At 38.5% G+C, this 12,580-nt stretch overlaps 1 protein-coding gene across 1 annotated transcript in view; it reads left to right on the top strand.

The window, feature by feature from the left end:
- The window catches only part of LOC115453027 (peroxisomal acyl-coenzyme A oxidase 3), a 33,713-nt gene extending 25,739 nt beyond the window's left edge, over nucleotides 1-7,974 (top strand). Inside the window, exons 9-13 of the mRNA XM_037439574.1 lie at nucleotides 8-130; nucleotides 454-573; nucleotides 2,173-2,395; nucleotides 2,569-3,008; nucleotides 3,240-7,974. Coding sequence (XP_037295471.1) covers nucleotides 8-130; nucleotides 454-573; nucleotides 2,173-2,395; nucleotides 2,569-3,008; nucleotides 3,240-3,341 — 1,008 coding nt within the window. The 3' untranslated portion in view covers nucleotides 3,342-7,974. The remainder of the gene's footprint in view (nucleotides 1-7; nucleotides 131-453; nucleotides 574-2,172; nucleotides 2,396-2,568; nucleotides 3,009-3,239) is intronic.
- The last annotated feature ends 4,606 nt before the right edge of the window (nucleotides 7,975-12,580 follow it).

The following is a 12,580-nucleotide window of genomic DNA, read 5'->3' as shown; positions in this document are numbered from 1 at the left end:
CCCTCAGCAATGGCGGCTGTTCGGTTACGTGTCGGCGGCCGTGGTGTTCCGCTTGTTCGTGGAGAACTTCACGCGCGTGTACCTCGGCATCGTGGAGAAGTCCAACTCCGGCATGAAGGTCGACAACTTGGTCAGTACACATAACTCTTTTTTTTTTATCTTTTTTAACTTTGTCGTTTCGTAGATTATACGAAGTACTAATTTTTAACTTATAACATAGCCTTAAAAAAATCTTTAACCCGTGGATTTCCGGGTAATTAAATATTGCTGAACCAAAATAGATTTTATTTCATGATGAGTACCCACTTCTATACGAAGAGGAAAGCGTAATGTTAATAAACTACATGTTTCAATTTAGTTTTATCTCACCAATTGGTCTGTTTCTATACCCTGGTACCCTATGCTCCGGTTGTGTATCGCGGTCCCCGTACTGTCAAGTTGTGTTATGTGTAGAGCGAGACGGTGTCGGAGATCCACGCGATGGTGTCGAGCTGCAAGCCGCTGCTCACGTGGAGCGTGCTGCTCGCCGCGCAGCACTGCCGCGAGGCCTGCGGGGGACACGGATTCCTCAAGGTACGGACGGCTCACTCCTTATGTACCACGCGATGGTGTCGAGCTGCAAGCCGCTGCTCACGTGGAGCGTGCTGCTCGCCGCGCAGCACTGCCGCGAGGCCTGCGGGGGACACGGATTCCTCAAGGTACGGACGGCTCACTCCTTATGTACCACGCGATGGTGTCGAGCTGCAAGCCGCTGCTCACGTGGAGCGTGCTGCTCGCCGCGCTAAGCACTGCCGCGAGGCCTGCGGGGGACACGGATTCCTCAAGGTACGGACGGCTCACTCCTTATGTACCACGCGATGGTGTCGAGCTGCAAGCCGCTGCTCACGTGGAGCGTGCTGCTCGCCGCGCAGCACTGCCGCGAGGCCTGCGGGGGACACGGATTCCTCAAGGTACGGACGGCTCACTCCTTATGTACCACGCGATGGTGTCGAGCTGCAAGCCGCTGCTCACGTGGAGCGTGCTGCTCGCCGCGCAGCACTGCCGCGAGGCCTGCGGGGGACACGGATTCCTCAAGGTACGGACGGCTCACTCCTTATGTACCACGCGATGGTGTCGAGCTGCAAGCCGCTGCTCACGTGGAGCGTGCTGCTCGCCGCGCAGCACTGCCGCGAGGCCTGCGGGGGACACGGATTCCTCAAGGTACGGACGGCTCACTCCTTATGTACCACGCGATGGTGTCGAGCTGCAAGCCGCTGCTCACGTGGAGCGTGCTGCTCGCCGCGCAGCACTGCCGCGAGGCCTGCGGGGGACACGGATTCCTCAAGGTACGGACGGCTCACTCCTTATGTACCACGCGATGGTGTCGAGCTGCAAGCCGCTGCTCACGTGGAGCGTGCTGCTCGCCGCGCAGCACTGCCGCGAGGCCTGCGGGGGACACGGATTCCTCAAGGTACGGACGGCTCACTCCTTATGTACCACGCGATGGTGTCGAGCTGCAAGCCGCTGCTCACGTGGAGCGTGCTGCTCGCCGCGCAGCACTGCCGCGAGGCCTGCGGGGGACACGGATTCCTCAAGGTACGGACGGCTCACTCCTTATGTACCACGCGATGGTGTCGAGCTGCAAGCCGCTGCTCACGTGGAGCGTGCTGCTCGCCGCGCAGCACTGCCGCGAGGCCTGCGGGGGACACGGATTCCTCAAGGTACGGACGGCTCACTCCTTATGTACCACGCGATGGTGTCGAGCTGCAAGCCGCTGCTCACGTGGAGCGTGCTGCTCGCCGCGCAGCACTGCCGCGAGGCCTGCGGGGGACACGGATTCCTCAAGGTACGGACGGCTTACTCCTTATGTACCTAACAATAAAGTTTATTCTAACCTTTTCCACAATATTTCTGGAGTACGATAAATTTAATTGAAGGTAAGCTCTGCTCACTCAATATTACGATAAGAGTTTTATGTTGGGAGAATTAGGGAATACAACGGCATGTACCGAAAAAAAATAACTGTGTATTGTACTCGGCGTAAAATTTCATACGTAGTTTGTGTCTTCCGTACAAGAGCAATAAAAAACGAACTAAAACTCATTATAATTAATATCTGTTGTTTTCAGACCCAACTCCTCCCTGTATCACGAGTTTTGCATATCGATAAATTCATATTTTTTTTTCCTCCAGTGTGCAAATCTAGGCGACATCCGAAGTAACCACGAGCCGACGGTGACATACGAGGGTGACAATAACGTCCTCTCGCAGCAGGCCGGCAACTGGCTGCTGCGGCAGTACAGCGCCAGCACTGTGGACTCGCCGCTCGGCACCGCGCTGTTTCTCAACAGGACAAGGGATATATTAGGACAGACCTTTAGTTGCACTACTACCGATGAGGTCAAGACTAAACAATGTGAGTACTACTCTTTCCGTATTGCAATTTCTATCTGTCTCCCTCTCTCCCTCTCTGTTCCTCTCCTGTCGCTATTACATTTTTGTTATTGATGCCTCCATTATTAAGATTCGTTACTATTCGCAGTGGACATCATAAGAGTACTGCGATTATCCATATTGTATTTGTTACAGTTATAACCTCAACATACGAATGGCTGCTATGCTATCTTATCAAAGAAACGCATAATAAATACGAAGCGGAGTTAGCAAGAGGTCTATCAAAGTTCGAGGCTCGAGCCAAATCGCAAGTGTACAAATGGAAGACCCTTGGTAAAGTGTACGCGGAACACATAGTGATAATGTTTGCGCTAGAATCGTTAGAGAAGAAAGAGAAGGGTTTACAGCCGGTGTTAAACAAGTTGTTCAGTCTATACTGTCTCTGGTCGCTGGACTGTCATTTGGTGGAGTTGTACCAGGGGGGATATGCCAGGGGAGAGGCGTGCGCGAGGCTCGTGAGGGAAGCTGTGATGGAGTTGTGTGATGACCTGAAGGGAGAGGTGGTCAGCGTGGTGGATGCGCTGGCGCCTACAGACTTCGTGCTTCATTCTGTGTTGGGGAAGAGCGATGGAAACGTAAGTATTGATTTCTGTAAAAAGGCTGGGATTTTGTCTGTACTATTTACTGCTTGAGTACGTGTATTTGAAACTAAATAGCCACCTCCGTGTGGTGATACGTGATTAAACACTGGTTTATCTCCGAAAATGACAGGAGAGTTTTTTCTACCATGTATAGACGTGATTTACAAGTCTTACTCCATTCTAGAAATTATAATATGAATTTTAACCAATTTCTATTTTTTTCAGTTATACCAAAACCTGCAGAAGGCGTTGTTCAGCCACCCCGGCGCGTTCGAGCGCGCGCCGTGGTGGCAGCAGGTCGTCCCCACGCCCGCCTCCAAACTATAACTGCTGCACACCACTTACTTGTTGACACATTGTTTCATAAATCTGGGTGACAGTTATGGGTTCTTAAAAAACTGTTCGTTACTTTAGCGGCCTTAAGGTCCAAAAAAGACCTCCCCTCTTAAGGCCACTGGCTAGTAATACTATATTATACAGGGTGTAAAATGATCGATGGATCAATTGAAGCAGGTCGGTGGTATGTGCATTTAAACCTATACAGCACGGTATTACGTACACCCTGTATACAAGAAAACCGAACTTTGTGTATGACGCTGCCTCTTGTTTGGTCATAATAGTCAAGCTAGGAATATTGAATGACTCAGGCGAAATAAACCTTGTAATATTAGCATTAGTTGGAGCTTCATCGTTAAATGTTTAGACTGTTTGTATGATCGTTGTATAGCAATCATCGTCTGTAATGGTCTATCAGATCTAAAAGTATTTTTTGTGCGCGGTCGATAACTGTGCCATGAGATAACGCATGTATCACATTTTACACATAGCCACGGAGTAGTTTAGACTCTATTTAATGTGTTAATCTTGTGTTGAGGATAAAAAAATATTCATTTCCACAATTCCAAGGGTGAAACAAATAGCACAAACCTCACAGCGCAAACTTAAACATTTATACTAAACAGACACCACAACGCCCTTAGTATAAGAAACACGACACGAACATCTGCTTCGTTTGATTGTGATTGGTCGACAGCTTAACGTGTGAGTCACATGGTACTCTCTCGACCAATCAGTTTAAACACGGACGTTCGTGTCGAGTTTTACACCATATACAACTTCGTGTCGTTTCATTGGTTGAGAATTAACACGTGACTGACGCATTGGCCTCCCGATCAATCACAAACATCCAAATAAGAGAATATTGACTTACGAGTCACGTTTTTTGGGACTTTCTAAGGTAGCCGGTGTAGGTATGGTACCCGTCGCGATCGTCTGTCTATTGCGCCCCGCAAAATTTACTTGAATAGTAGTTACAATTTATATAGTGGTGAGAATCAAACTCTTGCCCACGTAGTTGTTGATGATGTTAAAGATGTCTAGATCTTACTGTAAAGATTCGAATAAAAAATGCATTTCGATAACATTTTGAAATAAAACTTTAAGGGTATTAAAATTGAGATTTAAATCCGATGAAGGATTAATTTTATACATTTAGATTATGGTGATAAAATTGTGACGCGATTTTCCTGAATTGGGAATTATATTTTTAAATTACAAAAAAAAACAAAACATAGAATAGCCTTTCTAAAACACTTTTATAAGTTTTTTACTTTAGTGTTGTGAATTATTCCGCATAATGGTTTAAGAGTGGAAGAGACAACGCTATCTAGTAATTATACTGATAAAGAAGTAATTTTATAGCTTACGTCCAAACGTTTAGTTATCGACGAAACTATTTAGTTTGATCGTGAGGGTAGTTTTCGTTTTAAGTTTATTGAATAAAAACAAAGGCACTTAGTTATATAGATGTGTAAGTCACGAAATGTAATTTTTCGTCCGCGATACCATAGACTATAAATCATTCGTGCAAAAATAGTAAAACAAAATCATTCGATCATAATATAACAATAGTAACATTATAACATAATAAGTTCGCGACATATCAGTAAAAATGTTGAAAAAAATAACACTCATCTTTTATGCATTTAAATGCATTTAAATGCATTTATATTAACAAACAGATAATAAATGATCGCCAAATTTAGTAATGTAACACATCTAGTTGTATAGCGGAATGTTTTTGTTGCATGTTAAATCCAACACTGCCAGAGATAATAAATGGCGACTTAGTTTTACTACAATAAAGTCGAATAATGATTTTTTATGTTTACGCGAATATTAGACATTAAAATTAAACTATTTTTTGGCGGTCCCCCCGTATCCTCGAAGGCTGAAAAGTCTTCGAAACGTCGGCAGAAAACTAAAATATTAAAACCGCGATAAAATAAAAAAAAAAAAATAGTTTAATTTTAATAAAGTCGAATATTTATACTGAACACGAATCAAAATATGTTTTTTTTTTCTGTAATAAATGTCGTCATCAAAAATCATTCAACAGTGAATGGATGTTTTACAAATTATAGTTTTTATTAGTATCATATTTTTTTTAAGAAATGTTGATTTTTTTTAAGATAAATACGGAGTATCGTTGAATGTATATTTTTTTATTTTTTTTTATGCCTGCTCATTCCTATTATCAGGGTGTAACAATATGTTGCCTTATATTATGTTTTATATATGTGTATTGTGGAAGTAGGTAAATTTTAACTCGGACGTAAACGGGTAGCCATTTATATGGTAAACTCTAGTAGCGCAAATAATATTTCTGTGGGTTAAAATGCCATATTTAACAGTATTTTTTATTTTTAAATATGGTTTTGTATTTTAAAAGACGTGAATTGATTTTTTACCTAATGGGTTTGTTCCTACAAGGAATGGATATCTACCAATTTCTACGCGATTATTGTCACTACTTTGCTCATAACTGGAGGTATTCTGGTTCGGCTTAAAAAGGTTTTCTTTTATATATGCGGAGTAGTTAATATCTTATGTTTTTTTTTTATAGTAAATACGAATATGATAATCATGGTTTTAAATGGTTGCCCGAGAATTATGAGAAAATATAATTTAGCAGCAGCGTTATACATTTCAATAATTTGTCTATATAAACATGCGTAGTATCTGCTAGTCTGTTCGTCCAGTATTTTGGTGTATAACCAATATCGCATTTACACTTTAAAGTGTGTACAAATACATTATATTTACTATTACGTGTTTTTGTAACACTGTCCACCTTCGTTTAAAAGTTTATTTACATTTATTTCGTCTGATGCTCGTTTTTGTTATGTTGTATTGTTATATTTATTTTAGGTATACCTCATTATGTGCAAGTTATATTTGTATTTATTTTCGAATAGTTGATTCCGTTTGTACTTTATCATGTTGGACCATTCCATAGAGTTATTTCACACAAATGTTAATTATATTATAAAGAATTGTGTTTTTAGTTCTAATTATTTTTGTACCCTTTAGTAGTAATTATATTGAATTAGTACATCCATTATATTTGGTTGCTCAGATATATTTAAAGGTCCAATAATTAACTAAATAAATTGTCTAGTAATAAAATAAATTATTGGTGATTATATTATCGTTTCAAAATTATTCATTAGATTTTAAAATACATTGAATTACAAATTAATACGGTCAGCATGTGTTTGTTTGATATGTGTACATTTAATTCAGTGGTTGAAATACGTTCACCTAGTAATAGAAGATAGCTACTATCCAAAAGATTTCTCTATAATGATTTTAACATCAGCCCTGTTTTACGTAATAGCTGGGCCTGGTTTTGGCATTTCGTCCATCTTATTAAGCTATAGGTAACCTCAAACCATTAAAATTTTGTAGAAGTCTAAGGTATGTAGATATTTATGAAATTATTTAAGTCCCGTATTCACAAACGTTACTTAGCTAAGTACGGCACAATACTATGATAATAAGCCTGTTTTTCAGTGCTTTCGATATAACACAGTGCATAGACATAGGAGCGCTGTGATTGGCTGATATTGAGTTACAACTACTTCAGTTGGCTATCAAATAAGTAAAGCAAAAGGAAACTGTCATTGCCGATACTATGCGTTCGGGCGCACTGTGCGTCCTCATAGTATTGTTTGTGAACATGGGTATAAGTATTTAAGTTTGTGAATTGATAAACAACAAAAGAAAATAAAATTGTGTTAAATCTGTTCTGAGTTAAAAATGTTTTGAATATGTAACGCAGGATTTAACGTTTCTTAACTGTTGTAACCTGTTTAATTAAAAAAGGGGCCTTGGAATGACAGTTTTTTATCTCTTTCGCACACTACGACGAAAATAGAAGCTATGATCCCGTAGTGGGCCAGTGGAAATAGTTATGCCATATCGGGTCCCTTTTTTAATTGTAGAGGTTTTATGTGTATGTAATAGTCAACGTTTAGGATTTTTGTTATTAACGTTAACCATGACGAATTTACGTCATTTAACAGTCTATCTACTCTACGGGATATTTATTGAAGCGTCCAGTAAATCATATTTTTTTAAAAGGACTTCGATATTTTATCCAATTGTACAAATTAATATCTTTATTACCGAGATGTGTTATTACATATTATAGAACTCTATACAAACTTTAAATGTCACTAAAATGTGATAAAGGGTTGCGAGCGTCTAAAGCGCTCAACCAAAACCGGTGTTTGTATAAGCCGACCCTTGTCAGGCTAAAAAACGTAAGTCATGTAAAAAACAACTAAAATGTCTTACTTGTGTATTACAAATGGGTAGACAGGGGTATTTAGTGCATCTGCCATGCGCAAATCAGTGTATAGAATATGTAATTTTAGATAAATGTTTAGCAACAATTCTAGGATAGTTTCTAGTAAATGGAGGTAGATGGCGCTATTAAAGAAACTGCTGTGTCGCCTCTGTATTTGTATGGATGGATTTTCAAATATTGTATTTTCCTGTTGTAAGTGCCTTCCTCTATTGGTGTACATACGTGTGCTGTTATTGTAGACGTAATTGAATGTTTTTGGAAACGTTGACTTTGTGGAACGATAAATTAAATCGATTAATTATTTTACGTTTATTTTTATTTGCTGACCCTACTCATTAGTTAGTTTTTTTTCTGAAAATGTTGACTTACATGCCGAGAATCGCAATACCTTGAAATAATATGAACAAAATACATTCTACAGAAAGGAGTTAATATCTGCGTCAAAAGTGGTTGCGCTTCTTGCACCTTTGCCTACCTCTTCGGGGATAAAGGAGTTATGTGTGTTGGTTTAGTAGTGTAAAAAAACAATTTATAATAAAAACATTTATTCGTGAAAACATTAAAAGTACATGACGTAGGGTACACAAGTTGTCTAATAAAACATTGAGTGCTTCACTAGTGCAGAACATGGAATCATGGAACATACAACCAGATTCTGTACTCAAGAAACTAACATTTCATATTGACTACCTATACAATTTTCAAAAGACTTTTCACCAAGCGAGTTAATTAAAACATCAGTTAACAAGATAATACGAAGTCACTGTCAACTAATACGAAATCCAGACACACCGTGTTTCTGATTTTGTTTACTATGGTTTGGTATTCAAGTGTATGCCTAATTATATTTAAAGCAGGTTTCAGCTGTTTGACCTTTCACATTTTTATGTACGTTTTTAATAAACGATCCCAATCTTAATCTCTGATCCGCTCCCTAGAATACACCAATCAATAATCATAAAGATAAAACAATCTTTGTTCTGATTGGTCCATTTACACGATGGACAACAAAAACGATTTGATTCGTTTTTTGAAAACGGCGGTTGGTGGCTAAACCAGTGGAGACCGGTAACGCCACGACAAACTCGCTCATAGAAAGAATCCTTTAATGGAAATTCATTTCTAATGTTGATAACACATTGTGGGGTGACTATATTCCTAAACATATTCGAAATTTTTATTAATTAAAAAATCCATAGCACAATCTACCTACCACAACGGTATAGGTATAATGTAATTATTACTTTACAATAGGTTATAATTTTAAACCAGTCCTATTATATCATAAATACATATTAGCTTTGGTGGCAGGTATTTAATATTTGTTGTCGACAGTGCCAGAGCATGACATTTCTATGCATTTTAAAACATTTCTGTAACTTATTACAATTTACTAGGGGCCTATTTCATAGCTTCAAGTAATTTTTATTTGACAATTATTATCTTCTTCTTTTGTATTATGGGTGCCACCGTTTATTTATCGGTTTTGCGAATGTCGAGGAATAATAGCAGATACAAAACAAAAAGGGACTATAACATCAGATCGCCATTTTGAAAAAAAAAAAGTTTTCATCAATTATTGTTGTATTGAAAAGTTAACGTAGATGACACTGACAACGACTACAGTTCTGATTTTATTACCACTTCTTTGGGAGCGTAAGTAATGTGTGCCTTGTATTTGGTCGACTTATATGCCTATAGTTATGTGACAAGTAACATTTACTCGGAAGTTGTGAAATAGGCCCTTAGATTCATAAATTTAAATCTAACTTTATATAACATTCATTTTCACATGGTTTCTTATTACGAAATATGTAGTTGTCAAACATTGTTTTGAAATGATGTATCTCATAATCGCCACCAAAGCAGTCATAAGTTTATTGTATTAGGATTTTGATAGTCAAAAAAAGTAATAATATATATTTTTAGCATATGTAGATTTGACAGTTATAACCGTGTTAACGATTGTTCGAAATGAAATGAACGTTTTCAAACAATCCTCATTTTAATACGTTAATCTATACTATTATATAAAGCTGAAGAGTTTGTTTGTTTGTTTGTTTGTTTGTTTGTTTGTTTGTTTGAACGCGCTAATCTCAGGAACTACCGGTCCAAACTGAAAAATTCTTTTTGCGTTGGATAGCCCTATGTTTGTGGAGTGCTATAGGCTATATATCATCACGCTATACCCAATAGGAGCGGAGCAGTAATGCCTAATCTCAGGAATTACCGGTCCGAACTGAAAAAATCTTTTTGCGTTGGATAGCCCTTTGTTCGTGGAGTGCTATAGGCTATATATCATCACGCTATACTCAATAGGAGCGGAGCAGTAATGGCTAATCTCAGGAACTACCGGTCCAAACTGAAAAATTCTTTTTGCGTTGGATAGCCCTTTGTTCGTGGAGTGCTATAGGCTATATATCATCACGCTATACCCAATAGGAGCGGAGCAGTAATGCCTAATCTCAGGAACTACCGGTCCAAACTGAAAAAATCTTTTTGCGTTGGATAGCCCTTTGGTCGTGGAGTGCTATAGGCTATATATCATCACGCTATACCCAATAGGAGCAGAGCAGTAATGGCTAATCTCAGGAACTACCGGTTCGAACTAAAAAAATCATTTTGTATTGGATAGCCCTTTGTTCGTGAAGTGCTGTAGGCTATATATCATCACGCTATGACCAATAGGAGCAGAGCAGTAATGGCTAATCTCAGAAACTAGGAGTTTGAACTGAATAATTCTTTTTGTGTTGGATAGCCCTTTGTTCCTGGAATGCTATAGGTTATATATATCATCACGCTATGCCCAATAGGAGCGGAGCAGTAATCGCTAATCTCAGGAACTACCGGTTCGAACTGAAAAAATATTTTTGTGTTGGATAGCCCTTTGTTCCTGGAGTGCTATAGGTTTATACTATTATATAAAGCTGAAGTTTGTTTGTTAGTTTGTTTGAACGCGCTAATCTCAGGAACTACCGGTCCAAACTGAAAAATTATTTTTGCGTTGGATAGCCCTATATTCGTGGAGTGCTATAGGCTATATATCATCACGCTATACCCAATAGGAGCGGAGCAGTAATGGCTAATCTCAGGAACTACCGGTCCAAACTGAAAAAATATTTTTGTGTTGGATAGCCCTTTGTTCCTGGAGTGCTATAGGTTATATACCGTCACGCTATGACCAATAAGAGCGGAGCAGTAATAAAACATGATGCAAAAACGGGGACAATTTATTAGTTTTGAGAGCTTCTGTTGCGTGCGCTGCGTAAACGGTTAAAGTTATGCAACAATAATGTATGACGGGATTGTTCCTCTTAAAAAGTTCTACAAAAATATATCATAAAACAAAGTCCCCCGCTGCATCGGTCTGCCCGAACGTTGAGTTTAACTCAAAAACTACCCAACGTATTAGGATAAAATTTGGTATGGAGACAGTTTGAGACCCTGGGAAGAACATAGGCTCCCGGGAAAATATATAGCGTGACTTTTATAACGGAAAACTTTAGCCCGAAAAACTTTATAACGCGGGCGGAGCCGCGGGCAAAAGCTAGTTATAAAATAAAATCCTTATTTCACTCGTTGTTTGAAATAAATGCCTTATTTATACTATACGTATTAACTAATCCTTAAGACTTATGAGTATGTTAAGGACCCTTATCTTCAATATTCAACTTAGACACTGTTATACATAGAATTAGACGTGTGACGTTTTTGAAATTTTGTCATTTTAATACTAACAATTTTATTCTAATAATTATCATTTTTTTACTTATCATCAGATTTTTTTTGCATTATAAAAAAAAGGGACATAAAAAAATAAAAGAATAAATTGTAAGGAATATTCGTAGATACATAATAAATATAAGTATTGAAAATATGCCGTAAAATGTCTATCGATGAACATTCCATATGTATTCCATATAATACAAAATTTCAAAAACGCCTTTCCTAGTCATATATTAAGATCTAAATCTACAACCATCGTAAGTACCAACCATTACAGTCTTCCGTTTGCAGATTTACTGATTGAAATGTTGACTAACAAAGGCACTAAGAATTTAATTGGAAACTTATAGTTCCAATATTACATTTTAAATACATTTAAACACGATTTGTTTATATGTAAGAGTATTACAAATTGACAATAAACCAAGCCTGGCAGTTATATGTTAAAATAATACGTAGTATATAATCAAATACGATTCTCGATTTAAAAAATGATACATTAATTTACTTAACATTTTTGTTAATTCAAAATTATCGTAAATTAATGAATCCTCATATAAGAGGTCTCTAACTAAGTACATTTCTAAATTAAAATAAAATCAATCAGCATCCACAACCATGCCCGTAAACAACCATCAAGATTACAATACATTTGTGAACTAGTTCGGTGGAATATTATGGCTTGGAAGCGAGTTACTTGCACGACTACATAAAACAAACGCGTGGAGTCGGCGCAGGAGTAATAAGGTATAATACCGAGAGTTAATAGCTCTTTCCTGGATGTCGTTCACAACCTCCTATCCTGCGCCATAACTAGTGCGGAGGCAGCAGTGCCTAAGCACATGGAGCAGACCTGGAGGGGCGCAGAAATGATCAGACCAGAACTAAGTTTTGGGTCATGCACACAGTTATAAAGGCTCTCGTAAGGCACATAAAAGGTTATTTATGGCACCGCTCCTGGGTGTCTGAATCCACCTTTATATTTAAGAAGCGCGGAGCAGTTTTTTTTTTGCTTTGAATGACGAGACGAGTTTGCTGTTTATTAAAACCAGTTTAGCTCTGAAACCTTTACGTCGCCCAGAACGTTTAGTTTGGTATTAATATTTTGTTTTCAGTTGTCGTGCATATATAAGTTAGTGTATTAAGCTTGGCATTTTAGTATACCTAGTGAAAGGACAGTCGGCAT

Source organism: Manduca sexta, chromosome 17 (genome assembly GCF_014839805.1).
Source record: "Manduca sexta isolate Smith_Timp_Sample1 chromosome 17, JHU_Msex_v1.0, whole genome shotgun sequence".
Classification (NCBI taxonomy): domain Eukaryota; kingdom Metazoa; phylum Arthropoda; class Insecta; order Lepidoptera; family Sphingidae; genus Manduca; species Manduca sexta.
This window is presented reverse-complemented; position numbering and strand designations above follow the sequence as displayed.